General features: G+C 29.5%; 3 protein-coding genes across 3 annotated transcripts; all 3 read left to right on the top strand.

Moving 5' to 3' along the window:
• Window positions 1-6: 6 nt before the first annotated feature.
• On the top strand, window positions 7-10,645 carry LOC123295826 (b(0,+)-type amino acid transporter 1-like). The gene is made up of 7 exons (XM_044877286.1): window positions 7-21; window positions 4,561-4,822; window positions 5,286-5,561; window positions 8,272-8,374; window positions 8,816-8,860; window positions 9,467-9,791; window positions 10,490-10,645. Exons 1-7 carry the CDS (start codon window positions 7-9, stop codon window positions 10,643-10,645), a joined length of 1,182 nt encoding a protein of 393 aa, XP_044733221.1.
• A 5,049-nt stretch (window positions 10,646-15,694) lies between these two features.
• LOC123295824 (b(0,+)-type amino acid transporter 1-like) lies at window positions 15,695-17,288 on the top strand. The gene is made up of 3 exons (XM_044877285.1): window positions 15,695-15,767; window positions 16,506-16,736; window positions 16,999-17,288. The coding sequence occupies exons 1-3, from the start codon at window positions 15,758-15,760 to the stop codon at window positions 17,286-17,288; spliced, it is 531 nt and encodes a 176-aa protein (XP_044733220.1). The 5' UTR covers window positions 15,695-15,757.
• Window positions 17,289-17,691: 403 nt separating this feature from the next.
• LOC123295823 (b(0,+)-type amino acid transporter 1-like) lies at window positions 17,692-19,842 on the top strand. Its single transcript, XM_044877284.1, has 7 exons — window positions 17,692-17,705; window positions 17,990-18,089; window positions 18,149-18,193; window positions 18,256-18,580; window positions 18,691-18,840; window positions 19,441-19,609; window positions 19,757-19,842. The coding sequence occupies exons 2-7, from the start codon at window positions 18,043-18,045 to the stop codon at window positions 19,840-19,842; spliced, it is 822 nt and encodes a 273-aa protein (XP_044733219.1). The 5' UTR covers window positions 17,692-17,705; window positions 17,990-18,042.
• Window positions 19,843-20,169: the final 327 nt, after the last annotated feature.

The raw sequence follows: 20,169 nt of genomic DNA, 5'->3' as shown, positions 1-20,169 counted from the left end.
TGGTCAATGTTCCAAATTATGGTAAGTTTAGGTACGACGTCCTTTGAGGCTGATTATTAAAATAAAAACAATTTTTTCCACTATGAAAATTAGTTGTTACTGTTCATTTCGTCGCGTTTATCTCCTATCCCGGGAATTCATCACTCAATCGATTCCCGCTTTCATTTTCAAGATATATTTTTCTACCCCCTGGAAGAGCTGGTTATCATTAATTGTGACACCTCTTATCAGAAATTTTCACCGAAATCGGTGCTATAGGACAAAATTTAGAGGTTTCGTAATCTGAATCTACATGGGTTGGGTTGGGTTGGGTTATATTATCGAATGCCCTCTGTAAGCGTATCTCTGGGCTATTCTTTTCAGTTCAGGTTGATACTTGTTAGTATGTTATTAAGGTATTTTAATTTTCCTTTACCTTTCTTAATTCCCAAGTTACGGTAGGAGCTGTTCCAGTGGTGACGAGGAGGAGACAATGTCTCATCTTCTCTGTCACTGCCCAGCTCTTGTCATGAGGAGATGGACTTACTTGAGTCAGTCTCTCTTTGACGACCTCTCCGACCTAAAGTCAGTCGACGTCAAAGCATTCCTGCTACTCTTAAACAGCTCCAAATGGTTCATGGAGTAGTGGTCGGGAATGGGCCAACCCATTTACGGTATCACAACGAACCCTATGGTCTAAGTGTGTCCCACCCCAGGACAGCCACTCTAACCCAATTTAACCTAACCTTCTTAATTCCCTGATTTCTATTATTATTGTTTCAGTGTACCCGAAGCACAGTTCTGCTAGAAGATATCTTAATCACGATCAAAAAGCAAGAAAAAATTATGTTGACTTTTTTATTATACTCAACTGAATCTCTGAGCTTTGGAGCTTTGGAGCCTTGGTGCATTGCACCACCTAGCCATAACATAGCTATGCCACTGGTTGTTAGCCCTTGTACTAGTGCGCCATTTTTCCACAAATAATTAAAATAATTTTGGTTTCGGTTGTGACATGAATAATAAATGAACAAATTATCAAAGCAATATTGTAACCACTCAATAATTATTTAGTTATTTTAATCAATGTAAATAATTTTTATGCAAGATAAATAAAGTTAATTCAAGAATAAATTTTCCATATTTTATTGCCCCTTAAGTACTTTTGGTAAGTCACATTAAGGGTAATAAACATGAATAGAGGTAAGATTATATGTATTTGATTATTTTGTTTGACGATGTGCTGATTTGCGATATCGGAAATTTATTATTTTACCATATACTATATAGATACCTCGTAGACCAATTCTGACGTGATATTCGTGTTCAACGACCCCAAAAACCCTCAAGTAACAAGTTGGGTATCATTTTCATCACTATATTAACCGAATTGTGAATTTAGTTTATTTACGGTTAATTTTAAATGCAATTATATTTACGCCTCGCGACCTTGTCCGCTAGAATCTTGGTGACTAATTTTTTTCTGATTAATTACACTATTATCTAAGAAATGGTCTTAGGGAATTTATAAAAAATTTGTTACATCCTTCATTTATCATTTTGATTTATTTATTCAAATATAGGTAGTCATTAGTCAAAGAAATGTAACAGAAAATAGTTCTTTACAATATACAAAGGGATAACAGCATTGTTAACGTACGCCTCAAAAATTTGTACAACCAGTGCGTAGTACGGGTTGGACAATCGCAGAAGTATGTTAATAATGAGTTATGACACGTATATCGTATAAAACTTTATCTTTTCCTATCGGGTGTCCCACAACACCTCTCGTTCTTTTTTGTCTCTACTGAATGTAAAATTTTTTTACTGAATGTAAAAACCGCAACTCTACGTTTTTTATGAAAAAAGTTCCAAGCTATGATTAAAATCGAGGTTTACTTTATATTGTATTAATTTAAAATGATTTTAAATAAGCATAAAACTTTTAATGCTTATTAAAAATGCAAGTACATATTATATTATTTTTTAAACGTGATTTCCACAGTTGCCAATAATCACGTTTTTTCTTTTGGTGTACTTTTCATATAGTCAAAGTCCCTCATACATAATCAATTTTATAGCTTTTGGCATATTATATCACATGAAAAGATGAAAGCAGTGAAGCTGTAAACTTCAATGGATTTACGTCCATTACTTATTTCTATTTAAGGATGTATGAGCATGACAACAATGTTTGATTTAAAGGCTCAAATTTTTTATGGGTTGCTTACGTATCCATGCAAATTTTTAAGAAAAAAATCATTGAAATCGATATAAAATACATTGCAGGAATTTCAAATGGAGAAATCTTATCCCCTATGGGAAAATCTCAAAAAAAACGATCTATTTTGAAAAATATATATTTTCTGACTTTTTCAGAAATAGTTAGTTTTACTTCACATATTCTTTTACTGAATTGCAAACTAAATATTACGACTTCCAGAACAGATTTATTTCCACAAGGGGTATTCTAAAAAACAATTAATCATTCGAGTTTTTTTTATATAGAAACGAATTTTTTGTGTATCTCAATTATGAAGGCCGAAAAATATTGTTTTGTAATTATATCTATTAATAATTATTATTCGACTAGAGTGATACCCACCCGCTTCGCTGGGTTTAAACTTTAAAAGTAAAGATTGATAAAGATTTCTCTCGCTTATCCCCTTTCTATAACACTCGAAATAATGGTAAGGATTGTTTTACACAGGTAAAATATATGTATGATTTTCTATTTTTTTAAATCTATAATAGTAATTATTCATTGAGTATATTAGAAAAGATGGCCGTGAAATATTGTATATTGACTATTTTTACTATTTTATCTGTAATTTATGGTAATATCAAATGACTACTTTAACAGAAATCTGTAATTTATGGTAATGTCAAATTAAATTAATTTTTAATTTATTAATTTATTTTTTATTAATATATCTTTATAAATTATATCTCATGTGTTATTCTGAATTATGAGCTATATTGCTGTATTGTTTCATTAAAAACTATTCGCTAGTTTTAGCGTGAAAGCGTAACAAACAAACAAACAAATAAACAAGCTTACTTTCGCATTTATAATATATAGAGATAGAGATAGACATAGAGAATATATGTTGAAAATGTTTTCCTACTGTGGGAATGATGTGTAATAATTTCGCACGCTTAACATCCCTATCGCAAATGAACTTTACTATTAGCCGAATTGTGAATTTAGTATAGATATTTACAAATTGCATATTCTTAATTTCTTTTAAATCAATTCACAAAATTTCTTGACGCTATAACAACTCAAATGCAGAAAACCGCATTCAAATTTGCCTTACTGTTTAATTATTTCGAACTTTGACTGTCTTTAGTGTTTCGTTTCCGCGACTATTAGACTTAAACTATTTTACATTGTACTCCGGTAGCTATTCTAATACAAAAGTTAATTGAATTCATGAATTTCAGTACCTCATTCTATTACAAAAAATAAATAAATAAACACTTTCGATTAATTGAAATACTACTTGGATTGTAATAGAAATTTGTTGTCCGTGAATACAACAATATAATGAATATTTAACCTACATTAAAGTGTATTGAATTTAATGATATCCATTGCCGTTCAATAATATCTGCAGATTATAGTTAAGTAATAAAATTATATATATTTTGTTAAAGGTGATTAATTTTATTACCAAACATCCATTCTATTTATTCAAGGTAATCGTTCATTTTAAAAAATCGTGCCTATAAAATATTTTAAATATTATTAATATTGAAAAATTTTATTTATGTAAATATTTTTTATCTGTTTGTTTTGTTCTTCGTTTAATGCATATTAAAAAATACAAAGTAATTGTTTCATATATCTGACTAATTAACATTTTTTTTAAATTTGTTTTTAGTTTTTGTTTTTAATGAATCGGTGAACTGATGTCGTTTAGTAGGTAACAATTGGAATAATTTTTTTAGATTTTTGTGTCGTTATTAATTAATTATGCAGGTAAAAAATTTGTTATCTTAAATATTATGAGCATACATCTTATACCGGCATCGAATTCGATCTAAATTTTCAGGTTCAATTAAAACCTCACCTCTAATTCATAACTGACAAACATTAGATGAACGCCTTAAATTAGAAAGTTGTTCTTTATAAATACGAAAATATTTTTTGTAATCCGATTAGTTTAGACAGTAATAAATAACAAAAATCTTGCTTTTTGTGCGTTTTGTTCATTCAATTTGAACAAAAATGGTCCTTATAGATAAACAAACTACTTTTTTGGATTTTTGGAGATTTTTTTGCCTCGATTTCGCAGAAACAATTATATGAAATAACAATTTTGATACGAAAAAACAATTTTGGGTAAAACTTTTCAGTTCGTTTTTGCCTAAACTGTACGGTTTAAGTAAAAATCTTTCGAACAAAAATTGTTAATTTTTAAATCAATAAAAACTTTCTAATTTAATCGATTATCAAGCTAGCTAGGTCAAGTTTAATGTGTGCGTAAGATGTGCGCCTGTACACCCAACATTTTTCGCTTAAACCGAATGAATCATATAAAAAACTTTCTATTATCTTTATATAATCTTTTTTAGGATGATATTTCTTCGTCAAAAGAAAATATTAAAATTCAGACAGTTTCAAATGAAATTGAGAAAAAAGATGAATTTGAAAACAATGATAGTAAACCTGTAAAATTGCAAAGAGAATTCGGATTATTTGCAATAGTGTGTTATATTGTTGGTTGTATGATTGGTTCTGGCATCTTTATTACTCCTGCATCGATACTTACAAATACTGGATCTCCAGGAATGTGTCTAGTAGTATGGATTGGTTGTGGACTTATAACTATGATAAGTATGCAAAAAAAAGAAAGTATTTTAGCTTAAGTGTTTTTAAAAGTGTAAGCAATGGGACCCTATTACTAAGATCCTACTACCTGTCTGTTTTGGCAGCGAGCTGTATTTCATAAACCGCGATAGTTGACGACACCACACCTGAAATTATGACGACAGTATTTATTACCTACTAATGTCGCTATAACAAAAAAAAAAAGTATAAAAATAAGAAATTAGTAGAAATTAAAGTTTATGAATTGTTCTTATGTATAATAATAGATGGCATGACAAAAATAGTATGTATTTCTCTTAAATCATAGAGGGCAATATTAGTTTTTGAATATTGTTTTTGTCGATAATCATAGATGGCTTTACAATGATTTTTACGCCTACTTTTACTCAAGGATCAATTGAGATACACAAAGGAATCATCGAATGAGTTTAATTTTTTTATTAAACAGCGTAAACTTTTACATTTACAGATGCATTAGCATTTGCTGAACTTGGTACAATTATACAACGATCTGGTAGCACTTATGCATATTATATTGAATCATTTTCAAAATTACATCCATATTGGGGACCATTACCGGCTTTCTTGTATTCATGGATATTATGTGTGATATTACATCCATCAGGATGTGCTGTTCTGATACTAACACTTTCTGAACATTTATGTGAAATACCTAATTTAATATTTGACATTAATGTGGCAGATTTGCATACATACAGTACGATGGTATCAATTTTTGTACTAGGTAAGTAAAGCTATTTACATATTAATTGAAACTATTCAAAACGCTAGTACAGGGTGGACCATTTAAATCGATTATGGCTAATAGTTGCAGAGTTTGATGGCGGGAATCATGTTCCCACATCAGATTCGACCCAGTTTTCTGGATTGCTTTTATAAGGGACACAAACAGATATTTTTCCATAATTTTCATTTCAATTAGATTATTTTTGGAGAAGTGAGAACAAAAAAAACAAAAAAAAAGACGATTTTTCTTATGTTAAAAATGAATTATATAAAAGTTCTAGGTTTTGGCATGATCTAGAACTTTTCTATTGAACACATTTCATTTTGACCGTAACTTTAGTCAGAAAACGCAATAACACAATTTCTCACCCCTTTTCATCCACCAAAAACACCCTCCGAAATCATGTACGTATATATGTAGCTGAAAATATTGATCTTACCTAATGCTGGAATTCATATTATTGATCCACTGAACATTTACCACTGTTTTTTACTCGAATTTCGTAACATATTCTTCAAAAAAAAAAAAAGAGTGTGTGTACTTATGTACACGCGTTAGAAGTTATACTTCTTTCATTCAAAATTAATTATTCATATGAATACTATATTTCACAACCATCGACTTGAACTGGCTCAGGGATATAAGTACTATGTAGTGTATAGTATGAACACTCAGTACTGTAACTATATTCAGTGTTGAAAATATATTTTTTTATTATTTCAATTCTGTGGCTAACTTCATCATGTCGTTCGTGCGCGCGCAGCTCACAAATTCACTCTCATCCAAACGCGCCAAAAGAAGTATAACTTCAACAATAATTAAAAAACAACACCGTTACATTAATAAACACACGTATGCATATAGTTATACATATCTGTATATGTATTTGCCTATACACACATAGGCATATATTATACAAATGAGTACATTTCCCAACTTTAATTTAGCTATAACATGAAATCATCTCATTTTCATGACTTGTGACCATGGAAACTTTCTTTAGAATGATTTAAACTATCTAATTTGACTACATCTAATTTGTGCGAGGTCCGCTGCTAAGAAATAGGCTTATTTCAAATCCCTTATAACTTCTTTCACTATTTCCGATCATTAAACTGCTGTTTACAATTTTTTTCGAGTTAATTTATGTTAATATACCTGGTTTAATAACATTAAACATATTTTTCGTTTTAGTTCTAATAACAATAATAAATATTTTAAGTGTAAAAGTATTTGTAAAAATTCAAGAATTATTTAGTTGTTTTAAAGTTTGCGTTTGTATATTGGTTGTTGTTGGTGGAATTTATGCTGCGCTGACAGGTAATGATTTTAATCTAAGAATAAATAATCCATATTTATATTGCACCTTAAGGACGTTCTCAAAAAACAAGTTCTCTTAGGATCATTTTTAAATCGTGAATTGACCTTCTCATTAATGGCCTTTATAAATAGGTAAATTTTTTAAAACTCCTTACGGCGTTAAATTTTTAGGTTTGAGCTGTTATGTTTTTTAAAGATATGTTTTAAAGATTAGTTTTCGTTTAATTTTCTAGTCTCAAATATTTTCATACACTCATTTTTTTGAGAACGTCCTTGTATAGAAACTTTTGTTGAGTCACATTAAGGATAATTAATAGGAATAGAGTATATTTGATTAGTTTGTGTTGCGGTATTAGTACAATCCATCAATCGGAATGAATAGGAAATTGAATTTCGTTCGTCTTGCTATTTTATAGCAGTGTCCATCTGTCTAGTATTGAATTTCACATGAAATAGTCTAAACAAATTTTTCAAATTAAAAAATAAACTCTATATAATAGGTTGGCTGATAAGTCCCCGGTCTGACACATAGATGGCGTCGCTAGTATTAAATGCATATTATTTTTATATAGTACCAACCTTCAAATGATTCGTGTCAAAATTTGACGTCTGTAAGTCAATTAGTTTGTGAGATAGAGCGTCTTTTGTGAAGCAACTTTTGTTATTGTGAAAAAAATGGAAAAAAAGGAATTTCGTGTTTTGATAAAATACTGTTTTCTGAAGGGAAAAAATACAGTGGAAGCAAAAACTTGGCTTGATAATGAGTTTCCGGACTCTGTATTTTTTCCCTTCAGAAAACAGTATTTTATCAAAACACGAAATTCCATTTTTTCCATTTTTTTCACAATAACAAAAGTTGCTTCACAAAAGACGCTCTATCTCACAAACTAATTGACTTACAGACGTCAAATTTTGACACGAATCATTTGAAGGTTGGTACTATATAAAAATAATATGCATTTAATACTAGCGACGCCATCTATGTGTCAGACCGGGGACTTATCAGCCAACCTGTTAGCAGGCATGGGAAAACGGGACTTACAGAAGTCCCTCCGGGTTTCGGTAACTAAAATAATAGGACAGTGACAACCTAACCAGTGGAAAAATACGAGTAAGACAGAGAGACAACATTTTTTTTCTACCTATCTCATTACTATTAGAGACATTAAGATAGGTAGAAGAGTCGTATATCCGTCTCGCTTCCCTCTCTATGATTAAAGCGGACTTGGATAAAAAGACACACAATAAAGTTATAATAATGGTAACTTCGACTTAAAATAACGCGCCCATGCCTGTTATATAGTTTGGTCTCTATATAATAACGTGTGGCTTAACAAAAGAAAGGAACGTAAATCAATAATAGCAATAAATTTATAACCATTTTTAGGGCGAAGTACGAATAATTTAAGTAATGTGTTCGATGGAAGTACAACGAAAATGTATGAATTAGCACTGGCATTTTACAGTGCGCAATGGTGTTATGATGGAGCGTAAGTATTATAAAACAATGCTTAGATCTTCGAATTTTTTAAGTGAAAACTTTTTAGTGACATTGGGCACTTTTTGGTAGGGGAAAATATTATGGATTCGCGTTACCGACATGCTGTGCACGCGTCGACATGCTTATAGCAGTATATCTGTAGCTATACAGCTGACGTATTGTGTAACAGTGTCCCTATGGCTGCCAATTTTTTTTTCTTCTTAAATGAATCTTTTGATTTTCAGTAAAAATAAACGTATTTATATACAGGATGTACCAAAAGTTGCTACCCATTGAAACATTGAAAACATAAAGATATACAGATAATTATTGATGCAAAAAATAAGATACCTGTACGATGGGTATCTACTTTTAATTCACCTGTTTAAAATCATAAGCCACATATTTACAAATTATAGCGATTGTTTTAATTTTAAGGCATTTATTTTAGGACTGCAGTAACAGAAATAACAGAAGAAATAAAGAATCCATCAAAGTAAGTATTCTCATTTGCAGATAGACCGGAGAACAGAAAGGAAGCTTTGTAAAATGATTAATAATTACTTGAAATTTCGTGAATGGCTTCCTTTTGGCGAGCCTACCAAACTTCTCTCTACGTCTTTTTTCGAAAGCGCTGCGTTCTCAAATGAGATGATGACGCCATATTTAAGCTATCGGTTTGAAAATACACAATAAGAAATTTGTCGGACACTATAACTACTTGATAACATTAATAATTAATAAAAAGGAAAATGTTTTGTCCGACAAAAATACTGCACCAATGAACTTGCCTACCACCTTGAACAGGGCCGTACTTAAGTATTTTTGCCTTTCAATACATACGTAGTTCTTTTTTGTTGAATTGTTTAATAATTCTTAATGTTATCAAGTGGTCATAGTGCCCAAATTCCCTGCTGCATTTTTTCAGATCGATAGCTTAAATATGACGTTATCGTGCTCATTTGAGAACGCAGCGCATTCGAAAATGGTCATAGAGAGAAGTTTGGTACTAATCATTTTACAAGTGTCCCTTTCTTTCCCACGGTCTAAGAGTTTTCATAATTTAGAAATTTTATATCACTTACAAAATATAATGTTTCAGGGACATTCCACGTAGCATTTTAATTGCTATTCCAATAGTGATATTCTTATATGTAACAATGAATGTATCTTACATGACTGTATTAACATTAGATGAAATGAAAAATACCACAACGACAGCTGTATTATTTGGTGAAAAACTTCTAAAATCATTCAGTATAATCATTCCAACATGTATTGCAATATCGTCATTTCAAAATGCACTTGGTAGTCAATTTGGATCAACACGATTATGTTATGTTGCAGGCCAAGAAGGTCATATGATTAAATTATTATCATATTTAAATGTTCATTGGTTTACACCAATTCCAGCAATTTTATTTCAGGTAAATATTCTAAAAATTTTTTTCCCTAGTGATAGCGCTATACAGGGTAACAGAGTGGGGGATGTCTTGTTCTGATATCAGATATTGGACCTCCAGGAGTTCGGAGTTGCTTTAAAAGTCAATTTAGATGCTAAAAGGTAAGAGATAGAATAAAAATTTTTTTTAAAATACAATTTTTTCGAAAATTGTGAACTTTCGGAGGACATGGGACTTAAAAATATGTCATTATTGTATTTAATCGATTGAAAACACGATAGGTATACTAAAAATGCTTTAGCCAAAAGCTGTCAAAGGCAATAATAGAGAACATTCGCCTCAATCCATAACTTTGACCTGAAATTCTAGTTTCGAGGTCATTTGACCTTGATCATCAAATAATATTGAAAATTTAACCGGGCTTAAAAGTTATTAACACAGACGAATGATCTTTATTGTCCTTGATAGCTTTTGGACAAACATTTGGACATTTTTTAAAGCCGCATTTCCTCCGAAAGCCAACAATTTTCGAAAAAAATGTTTTAAATAAAAAAAATGTCTTCTTTTTCGAAGATCAACTTTCTAATTTAAAGTGTTATTCTATCTCTTACTTTTTCGGATTTAAATTGACTATGAAAGCAGCCCCTAGAACTGGGTCTAATCCGATGTTAGAATTGATGAACCCCATCCAACTTTTAAAGTACAATTTCTTTTGTTTTTAGGCAATTATGATTCTACTTTGTATTTTATTTGGGAATATAAAACTAATAATTGAATTTGCTGGATTTTTGGTGAGCATTTTTAGCGGAGGTGCTATGGTATCTTTGATTGTATTACGAAAAACTAAACCAGATGTGTATCGACCATATAAGGTATGAATTAAATGTGTAAATCTTAGTCAAAGTTCGAAACATGTGAAGTATCCGGATGTGAAGTTCACATCCGTCTATAAGACGGATGTGAATGCGGGTTTTGATTCGTTAGAGTTTCAGGAAGGAGATGAAAATGATTCCAATCTTGTGACTGAGGGATTTTGGAGTCTCTGAACCCGAATAAAGCGATAGAATTGGGCTCCGAGGTACCTGCTGCCCAGAGTATCTCGAGTACCCTAGGTTCCCCATGCACCAGGTTTTTAAACTTCAGTGCTTCCTTTCTGCGACTGTTGCTATTTTGTTTATTCCAACTAATTTACGCAAATATTTATATTACTGTACACATAAATTTAAATAAATAAAAATATTTTTCAGGTACCATTAATAATTCCATATTTTTTAATAATATTTTACATAGCTGTAGTTCTATTTCCAATAATTGGCGATCCACAATTAAATTATGTAATTGGACTTGTTTTTACATTATTAGGAATAATTGTATATACATTATTTGTTTATTATAAATTAAAATTACCATGGATGGGTAAGTTTTACATTGTAGATTTTCATTTATTTAAGTATTATTTTCATTTATTACACACCATACCTTTAAAAATACTTAATAAAATTCGATTTATTGTTTTTAGGTAAAATTACAAGATCTATTCAAGTATTATTTCAAGTTGAACCATCTTTAAGTCAAGCGAAAAATTCTGTACATTAGTTTAAATAAAAATTATTTATGATAAAACATTTTGAATTATTGTCTACCGTTAACAATACAATCATTTCTAAAAACGATTTTTCCATATAGTTTTCAAAATTTATGAAAAAATGTTCTGTAGATAAATCGTGGCAAATTTTATTTCTTATAACTTTTGTCTCATTATAAATATTCCAGTTCTTCCCAATATTAATCGAGTCTCATTTTCAAGCTAATCGTGGTTGCTACTGACATAAAAAAAGACTTTACGGTATATTAAAAGTACCACTTTTAAAAAAACAGGCTTTGGAAATAAATTTAATTTTGTTTATTACGCAATTTGTGTATTATATCTGTAATGAAATTGCCTATAAATAAAAATAAAGTAAAATTACTATTGGATGTTATTTCATTTCTTTAGCCTGTTTTATCCATGCATACCGCACTGCGGAATTTCGCACGGGCCCTGCTAGTTAATAAGAAGAATGAGGTAAATTTTTTTTATAATTATTCTTGTAACTCTAGTGTTTGCGTTCAGAAACAATGAGAAATGACACTTTGAGAGTTCTTAATCTTTTAAATTCTTAATTTGGACAAGTTTTCATCGCGTTGACATCTTACAAGTTTTGGGTAAAATGGAATAGTACGGATAATAATATTCAATATTATTCTTTATGCATTCCGCCAAAGCTTTTATACTTCGTTGGGATCAAAATTATGCAGAACTATTTTGCAAATTCTTTAATCAAGTTAATATTTAAATTCTCAAAGAGTTTTTTTAAGACATGAAGATATCTTTTACAACCCATTTTTTGTAATTTTAAAGTATGGAATAATTTTTGGGGGACTTCTATCTCTATAGATATAGAAAAAAATATCCAAATCACGAAACCGTTGCCTTCGTGTTTATCTAGACCATACGTTGATATAATACGACCTTAAAAAAATTGAACATTGTAAACCGGTTTTAAATTCTTATCATTTATATTCTAAAAAGTGCATTATATTTGTAAAAAACACGAATGTGTTTGTTTTTATTTCTATAAAATGTTATTAAGTGGTCATAGTGTCCGACAAATTTTCTGCTGCGTTTTTTCAAACCGATAGCTTAAATATGACGTTTTATCATGCTCATTTGAAATCGCATGAAATTCACGCACGAAAATCTCATTTGAAACTTTTGAAAAATGTCTTAGAGAGAAATTTTAGTAGACCGTCAAAAGGAAACCACTCAGCTCACGTTTCAAGTATGTATTTATCAAATGTGTCCTGTTCCGCGTACTACCAGTAAATAAACTTCATAAAAAATAGTTTCAGCCTACATTTTTCATTAAAGTAGTCCGGATGTTTGGGCAAGTTTCATTTTAAAATTGCGGTTTTTAACACAGTAGGTACCTTATGGAACAACTCACAATAATGTTAATTGTACAAAAATGAACCGGTATTTGAGCTTCAAAAAATTTTTCATCATGAAGAAAATTTATCACAGATTCTATTTATGCTAAAAGAACATTACCTTACGGCACTATCCAAAAATATAACATTAAAAAAAACTTTGGTTTTTGATGCTTTTACGATATTTTTAGAGCATTTTATTAAATTCACGTCATACAAATTGCCTAGTTTACGATATTTTTATTACATTTACGTCATACAAATTGCCTAGTTGACTACACAGTTCACTACATAACAACCGGACTACTTTAAAGTTCATTTTGAAGCATTTGAACAGTATATAAAATTAATAAAAAAATTAACATAGGTTCATTAAGCAATTTTTATTAATATGTAAAGTCTTTTATGATTTTATTATCTAACATTAAGAAAAACTGGAAAAACGACGTCTAGTAGTTAAAAATATACAGTGTGTCCAATTAAGTCGGCACCATATGGAAAACTCTATGATTATTTGTATAATGATTATTAGTAGTTATTCCTTAAAAAAAGTTCAAAAGTTTGTTAACAAGTTTTGCATGACTTAAAACGCAAAATGAGGTTTGACGAAAAATGTCAATTTTGGTAAGGAGTAACCCTGGTGAAAAAAATATTTGAAAAAAGAATAAGTCTTAATAAGTCTTAGGAAACTCTGAAAAAGTCTTAGAAACTTTAAAAAAAGTATTAAGAACTCTGAATAACTCTAGTTATTTGAATTAGACTAGTCCGAAAACGTTGAGAAATTCAAAGTTCCTTAAAACTTTTTCAGAATTTCTTATTCTTTCTTCAAATATTTTTTCCACCTGGGAAAATATCTTTATTTTTTACAATATCGACAATCTTAATTAAAAAAAGAAAACCATAAGTATATTGGTACTTTATATTTTATTTTTCGGATTTTATCTGGTTTAGAAAGGTGCAAGTCTTAAGTTTTTTAATTCGAACTGAATTAGTCACAATTTTAGTAAATAGAAAGAAACGAAAAAATTACACAGAAGCCTGGGCTTACTGGGTCATCTAAATACCCGGTCTAGGGCGTAGCCAACTTCGTCATTCCTGTTCTATGTGAGTGACTCAAATTATGTCAGCTCTTCGTGTATTTATTCAATTTATATATTTGTGTATACACAACACACAAACGTTTCACACTGCTATATAAGTGATTCAAATTATATGTTTTATTATGAAACTAATTGAAAGTCTCTGATATATGATATTTTTAATATCTTTTTCTATCTCATCACATTATACCACTTAACATGTAAGAGTGAGACTGTACACTTCAAAGGAAAACGTATTATGTATTTTCATTTGAATATCAAGAAACGAATAATTTACACATTTTCCATTATTTATAGGCATTTCTGAAAATAAAATCGATGTTTTTAATCCACCATACATACGGTTATACAAGTTTTTTTTTAAGTTGATTTATTTTTTTTCAAACTTTTAACCGGTTATCTTAATTTTTGTTAAAATAACATGGGCGTAAATGAATATGATAATTAAATCCAAATCATGGAACAAACTTTTTCATAATAATGCAACAGTAGATAATGAATACTCCCACATAAGGTAATAACATTAATTAGGTAAGCGGAAAAGCAGTGACAATTTCCATGTGGTATCCGATTATATAACATCTTTTGTTCGAATCACAGCGGATATGAGTATTTTTCTCTCTATCTCTATTTATCTGTATTGAGGCATGCATCTTGAATTAATTTACTAAAATATCAATTTTTAAGATACAAAATATTTCAAATATAATATTAATGAGAAGAAATTTTATTCATGGAAAAACAAAGGCCAAAAATCTTTAAATGTTTTATCGAAAAATCCTTCATAACTGCAATAATCTAAAATGTGGTGAATAAAATACCGCATATTTGTAAATAATTCTGACCGCACATGTAATTATATTAATAAGTATACGTCAATAAAAAAATAATAATTAAATACTTTTGTTGTGGAATAACTATTTGCATGTTAACGTGTCAATAAACAATAACAACCTTATACTTACGACTAAGCAAAACCAAAATATATAATATATTATATGCAAGTGCTTCTTGTAAATTTGATAATATAGATACCGCTCTTCAATCATCAATACTCTAACTATAGTCGTCTCTGTTTATCAAATGATGGATCTTCGATGAACTCATAACAAAATTAAAATTTTGTTATTATATCATCGACAACCTTATATTTTTATGGTATTATTATAAACTACAAGATTGTCTAAATATTTAAGATAGTTTTTTATTACACTCTCTAGATATTTTGAAATAGAAATATCCAATTAAAAAGGATAACCTATATGTTTCATCATTTTCCAGCCAACTTTGAACGATAAAAAAATAATAAAAATCCCGATGCCCTATGATATTTTTGTAATTTTTGGAAACTTTGTTAATCAAAAAATGTATTTGTATAGTTTTATTGAAATCCCTAGTATTATTCAATCTTTGCATCTCCTTAATTTGGGCTCACGTTTGGAACGCAAACTTTTTTAAATGAATTCTACTCGTCAAAACCTTGTTACCAAAAATTGAGATGTTGGTGGAATATTCTGTTCTAAAATGACTGTGGTATAATTCGTTTATTTACTATTTATTGTGTGAAATATCCATTTTCACAATTTTCACGTGTATGTAAATTATTGGTTTGCAACGTTAGCGTTTGAATAAATACACGGCATAAAAGGCGATTTTTATATTGTATATATACTTGACATTCAAAATTTGTAACCTTGAGCCTTAATAGTTTTTTGATTAAGCACATTTAGGACTATTTATAATTCATTTTTAAAATATTATACTAAAAATTGTTTTATTAACTTTTTCAAATTATATAAGCAAATGAAGATGCAAAGAAATCAAATCATATAAAAAAATCATTGTTACTTTATTTAACAATAATATTATTCATAATTGTTGTTCGTTTTTCATGTTTTAAGTTTTACCTATTTGTTACAAATGGAAAAAGGTAAGTTTTTAACATTTTTTTATATAAATTTTATTAATATAACGTTTAGCACCTACGCAGTAGAGGATGTTCGGTTAATTAAGGAAAGGTAAATAAACCGCTCACTTTTGTTGCAAAAACCTTGTGGATTGTGTTTATTTTGAGTCAAATAACATTCGAAAACCATGAGTTAGTTGCGCAAATATTTCTATTTATAAATAAAGAATCAATTGAAATTTATAATTAGGCAACTTGAACTACATATATGTGAGTGTTGTTATAATCGAATCACAAATAATCGAAAAACTATTATATATGTATAACATATACGTAATACTAGTTGCCTATTTATTAATTTATTAAGTCAACTTTTAACTGGACTATTCCATTTATTTAACAATTTATCCACAAGGTTTTAGAAAAAAGTGACTGTGCTAGTTTAGAAATAATCTAAATAGAAGCCATACAAAGAGGCGCGTTCGTGGAAAGTTTTAAACAAAGAAAAGAGTCAATATAAAAGATTATTGTACACAATATATAAAAAGAAACATTTAAATAAAAATAATCAAAATCGGAGCTGTTATTGAGGACTCTCTAAGAATGGCTATTTTATGTATTCCTTTATTCGAATATACCTATTCTCAGACATTCCTTTTTACTTACCTTACCAACTAAGATTTCTGATAACTTCATATAATTCTCTTACGGATGGTGAAGCTATAGTTCGCAACATTCATCGTTATTCATTATTTCTTAAAGGTAAATCCACAAATGAAAAAGATTCAGAATCGACTACTGTCAAAATGAAAACTGAAACGGGAAATGTTGAATTAAAGAGAGAATTAGAATTAGTATCGGCTATTAGTTTTAATATTAGTTGTATGATTGGGTCAGGGATATTTGTTTCACCTACAGCAGCGTTTTCATATTCTGGATCCATTGGAATGTGCATAATTGTTTGGTTCACATGTGGGCTAATTTGTTTACTTAGTAAGTACTATTAATTATAGCGTAATTATACAAGCCAATATCCTGTCAAATATTTTATAATATAAGTAAAGCGAAAATGAATATTTAAGCTTATTTTTCTTGTTTACTTTGTGATAAATTTGGTCGGTAAGTTGCAGTGGAAGCCAATCTAATTTAGTTATTGGTAGGTAGTCGAAGCTTAGAAATTAGCAAACAGGATTTTCTGGTTTCAAAAAACTTTTTGCATTCCATTAAATATTTCAAAAAAAACTTATATTTTCAGATGCATTAGTATTTGCGGAGCTTGGAACTGTTGTACCTAGATCGGGTAGTATTTATGCATACTATACGGAAGCATTTAATAATCTACATCCGTTTTGGGGACCAATACCAGCATTTATGTATGCGATATTAAATACTATTATATTACCACCAGCTGGTATTGCAATTATAACCATGAGTTTTGCTGAATATGTTTCTGAACCATTCTTTTGTATACTTCAATTGAAAACAGAAATATTTGGATATGAAAAAAAAGTTATTGCTATTATGGTTTTAGGTATAAACAAGTGAAAATTTACAAAATTTAAAAAATTCCCCGACAAATGAGCTTTTTGCTTGTAATCCCTGGTGGAAAAAATATTTGAAAAAAGAATAAGTCTTAATAAGTCTTAGGAAACTCTGTATAAGTCTTAGAAACTTTAAAAAAGTATTAAGAACTCTGAATAACTCTGAATTAGACTAGTCCGAAAACGTTGAGAAATTCAAAGTTCCTAAGACTTTTTCAGAATTTCTTATTATTTCTTCAAATATTTTTTCCACCAGGGAATCTCTCCAAACTGAACCGATTTTCTTGTATTTTAGGTATAATTTCATTTATAAATGCTTTGAGTGTGAAAATTTTAATAAAAACTCAAAATATGTTCACAATAACAAAAATATTTGTGTGTTTGATAATTATTTTTGGTGGATTTTATTCAGTTTATAGAGGTAAGTATAAAATTATGAAGCGCCATATAGCCAGTGCCATATGATATACAAAAATATCGACACAGCCTAAACATTAAGGCAAGAATTATTAAAGTAATTAATAGTGGGTGGTGCTTTTGAACTTGAATATAGCATAATTACCTTTTAATAATGATTACCCAATTAAGTAAATCGATTTATAATGACTTCACATCTGAACTCACAGCCCGATTAATTATTAAGCTCTTATATAGTACATTTATAAAAAAAGGTTTTTCTGTAAATAATTTTTTTTTTGTTTAAAGGACATAAAACGAATCTGGTAAATATTTTTGAAGGCACAACTGATAATCCAACAATGATGGTATTTGCATTTTATAATTCATTTTGGGCGTACGATGGATGGTAAATAAAATGTTTTTCCTTTACCTAACAAATGGTTTATAATCCTCTTTCTGTTTTAGGTCAGCTATTACTTCCGTTACAGAAGAAGTCAAAAATCCATCAAAGTAAGTTTATTACGAGTAATAGAGCTGTTCTTTGTACTTATACGTTGGCCTTTCATTTATAGAAATATTCCACGCTGTATTTTAATAAGTGTTCCATTCGTAACGACTTTATATGTATTTATGAATATTGCATATATGGCGGAATTAAGTAAAGATGAAATGGAAACAACACCAACTGTTGCCGTATTATATGGTAAAACAATTCTAGGTGATTTTAATATAATTATTTCAATTGGTGTAGCATTATCAACATTTGGCTGTGCGTTAAGTAGCCAATTTAGAAACACTCGACTATATTATGTTGCAAGTCAAGAAGGACATATGATTCGGGTACTATCTTTTCTAAATATCAATAGAATGACACCTGCACCGGCCGTTGCCTTTCAGGTAAGTTACCATTCAATTCAAATATCTTGACACCATACTCGACAAATTTGTTTCGATATGTTAAGAATCTATACAAATTTCAACGTGTTCTCAAATCACTTATTTTTTAGTGTATTATTTCAGCGATATTTGTGATATTTAGTGATCTGTATGGACTAATTGTATATTCAAGTTTATTCTTGTGTATTTTTTATACACTTTCAATAGTTGCATTAATTACGTTGAGAAGAACTAAACCGGACGCAAATCGACCATATAAGGTAAGTTTAACATTCATTAAACAAACTCCGAAAAAGTTTTTTTTCACTCAATTCATAACTCTACAAAAAAGTCCGAAATGTCAGAGAATATTTGATATGAGAACCATTGGCAACATTATTTCAAAAGCTTTTCTCTGAAACTATAAATGGTCGACTTCCCGTTCAAGAGTAAACCTTCCTATTAAGAATGAAATAGTATTTCTTTCAAATAGTTCTCTCAGTTCTTTCAAATTTCAGTACATTTAAATGCTTCGAGCCTCTGTTGAATTTGAGCTTCACTCGGTCATTTTAATTGTTTTCTTCAAAGCATTAATTGTCTCAGGACGATTATCACAACATTTGTACTTGGGTCTCCGCAAATAATAGTCTAACACTTTACAAGTTTTCATTAAAAAACGAACCAAAAACTGCCTCATCTAAGATTATTGTGCCTAATTTCATACGAACCTGATCTGATAATACTAGTTTCATAGTCTATATAGATTCGTAGAAAGCTTCTGGAAACTATTTCAAGAGTTTTCCTCCAAGAGATATAAGGTTCCCGCTTGGTAGTTAGATTCAAGTTATCGATTATTGATTTATAAACTTTTTTTTTTTTAGGTTCCAATTGTAATTGCATATTTGGCTCTAATTATAAACGCATTTTTTGCTATTTATCCAATAGTATCCAATTTCTCGTTGAAGCACATCTTTAGTTTGGGTTTTGTGGCATGCGGAATTATTCTGTATACATTCTTTGTATATTATAAATTTAAATTTTCAAATTTAGGTAAGTTAATATTTAAAGAAGTCCTAATAATATACCGGCATTCAAGGAAAATTTTTCCGATCAGGTTGGAAAAATCTGAGAAATTTGGAAAAAATAATTAGATTTTTTTATTCTTCTTTGATCAACTAAATAAATATTTGTTTGTAGATTGGTTTACTTCCATAATTCAAAAGATTTTCCAAGCTGCTCCGCCATCTTTGCCAAATACGACAAGTAAAGACACTTCAAAATGATAAATGAAACTTTTAAAGTTTAATAATGTGTATAAGAATATGAATCACAAATATTTAACAATACAAAAATCTTCAATATAAAAAAAAAACCTTACTGAATTGCACTAACAAACAAAGTAAACGTTAATTGAATGACACGGTAAATCGAGAGTGACAACAATAATAACATGTATCCGTAAGAGCAGGTAGATTGTGGCTTACAAAACAGGCAGGCGGGAGGCAAGGTTGAAGTAACTCAAGTGGCCTGTTTGATGGAGGGAGTTTAGTTTTCTGACATTTGGCAAGAAATTTGATATAAATACTTCACTGTGTGAATACATATTAAGG

Source organism: Chrysoperla carnea, chromosome 3, assembly GCF_905475395.1.
Source record: "Chrysoperla carnea chromosome 3, inChrCarn1.1, whole genome shotgun sequence".
NCBI classification, from domain to species: Eukaryota; Metazoa; Arthropoda; class Insecta; order Neuroptera; family Chrysopidae; genus Chrysoperla; species Chrysoperla carnea.
The sequence above is the reverse complement of the archived record's forward strand: the minus strand, read 5'-3'. Positions and strand labels throughout refer to the sequence as shown.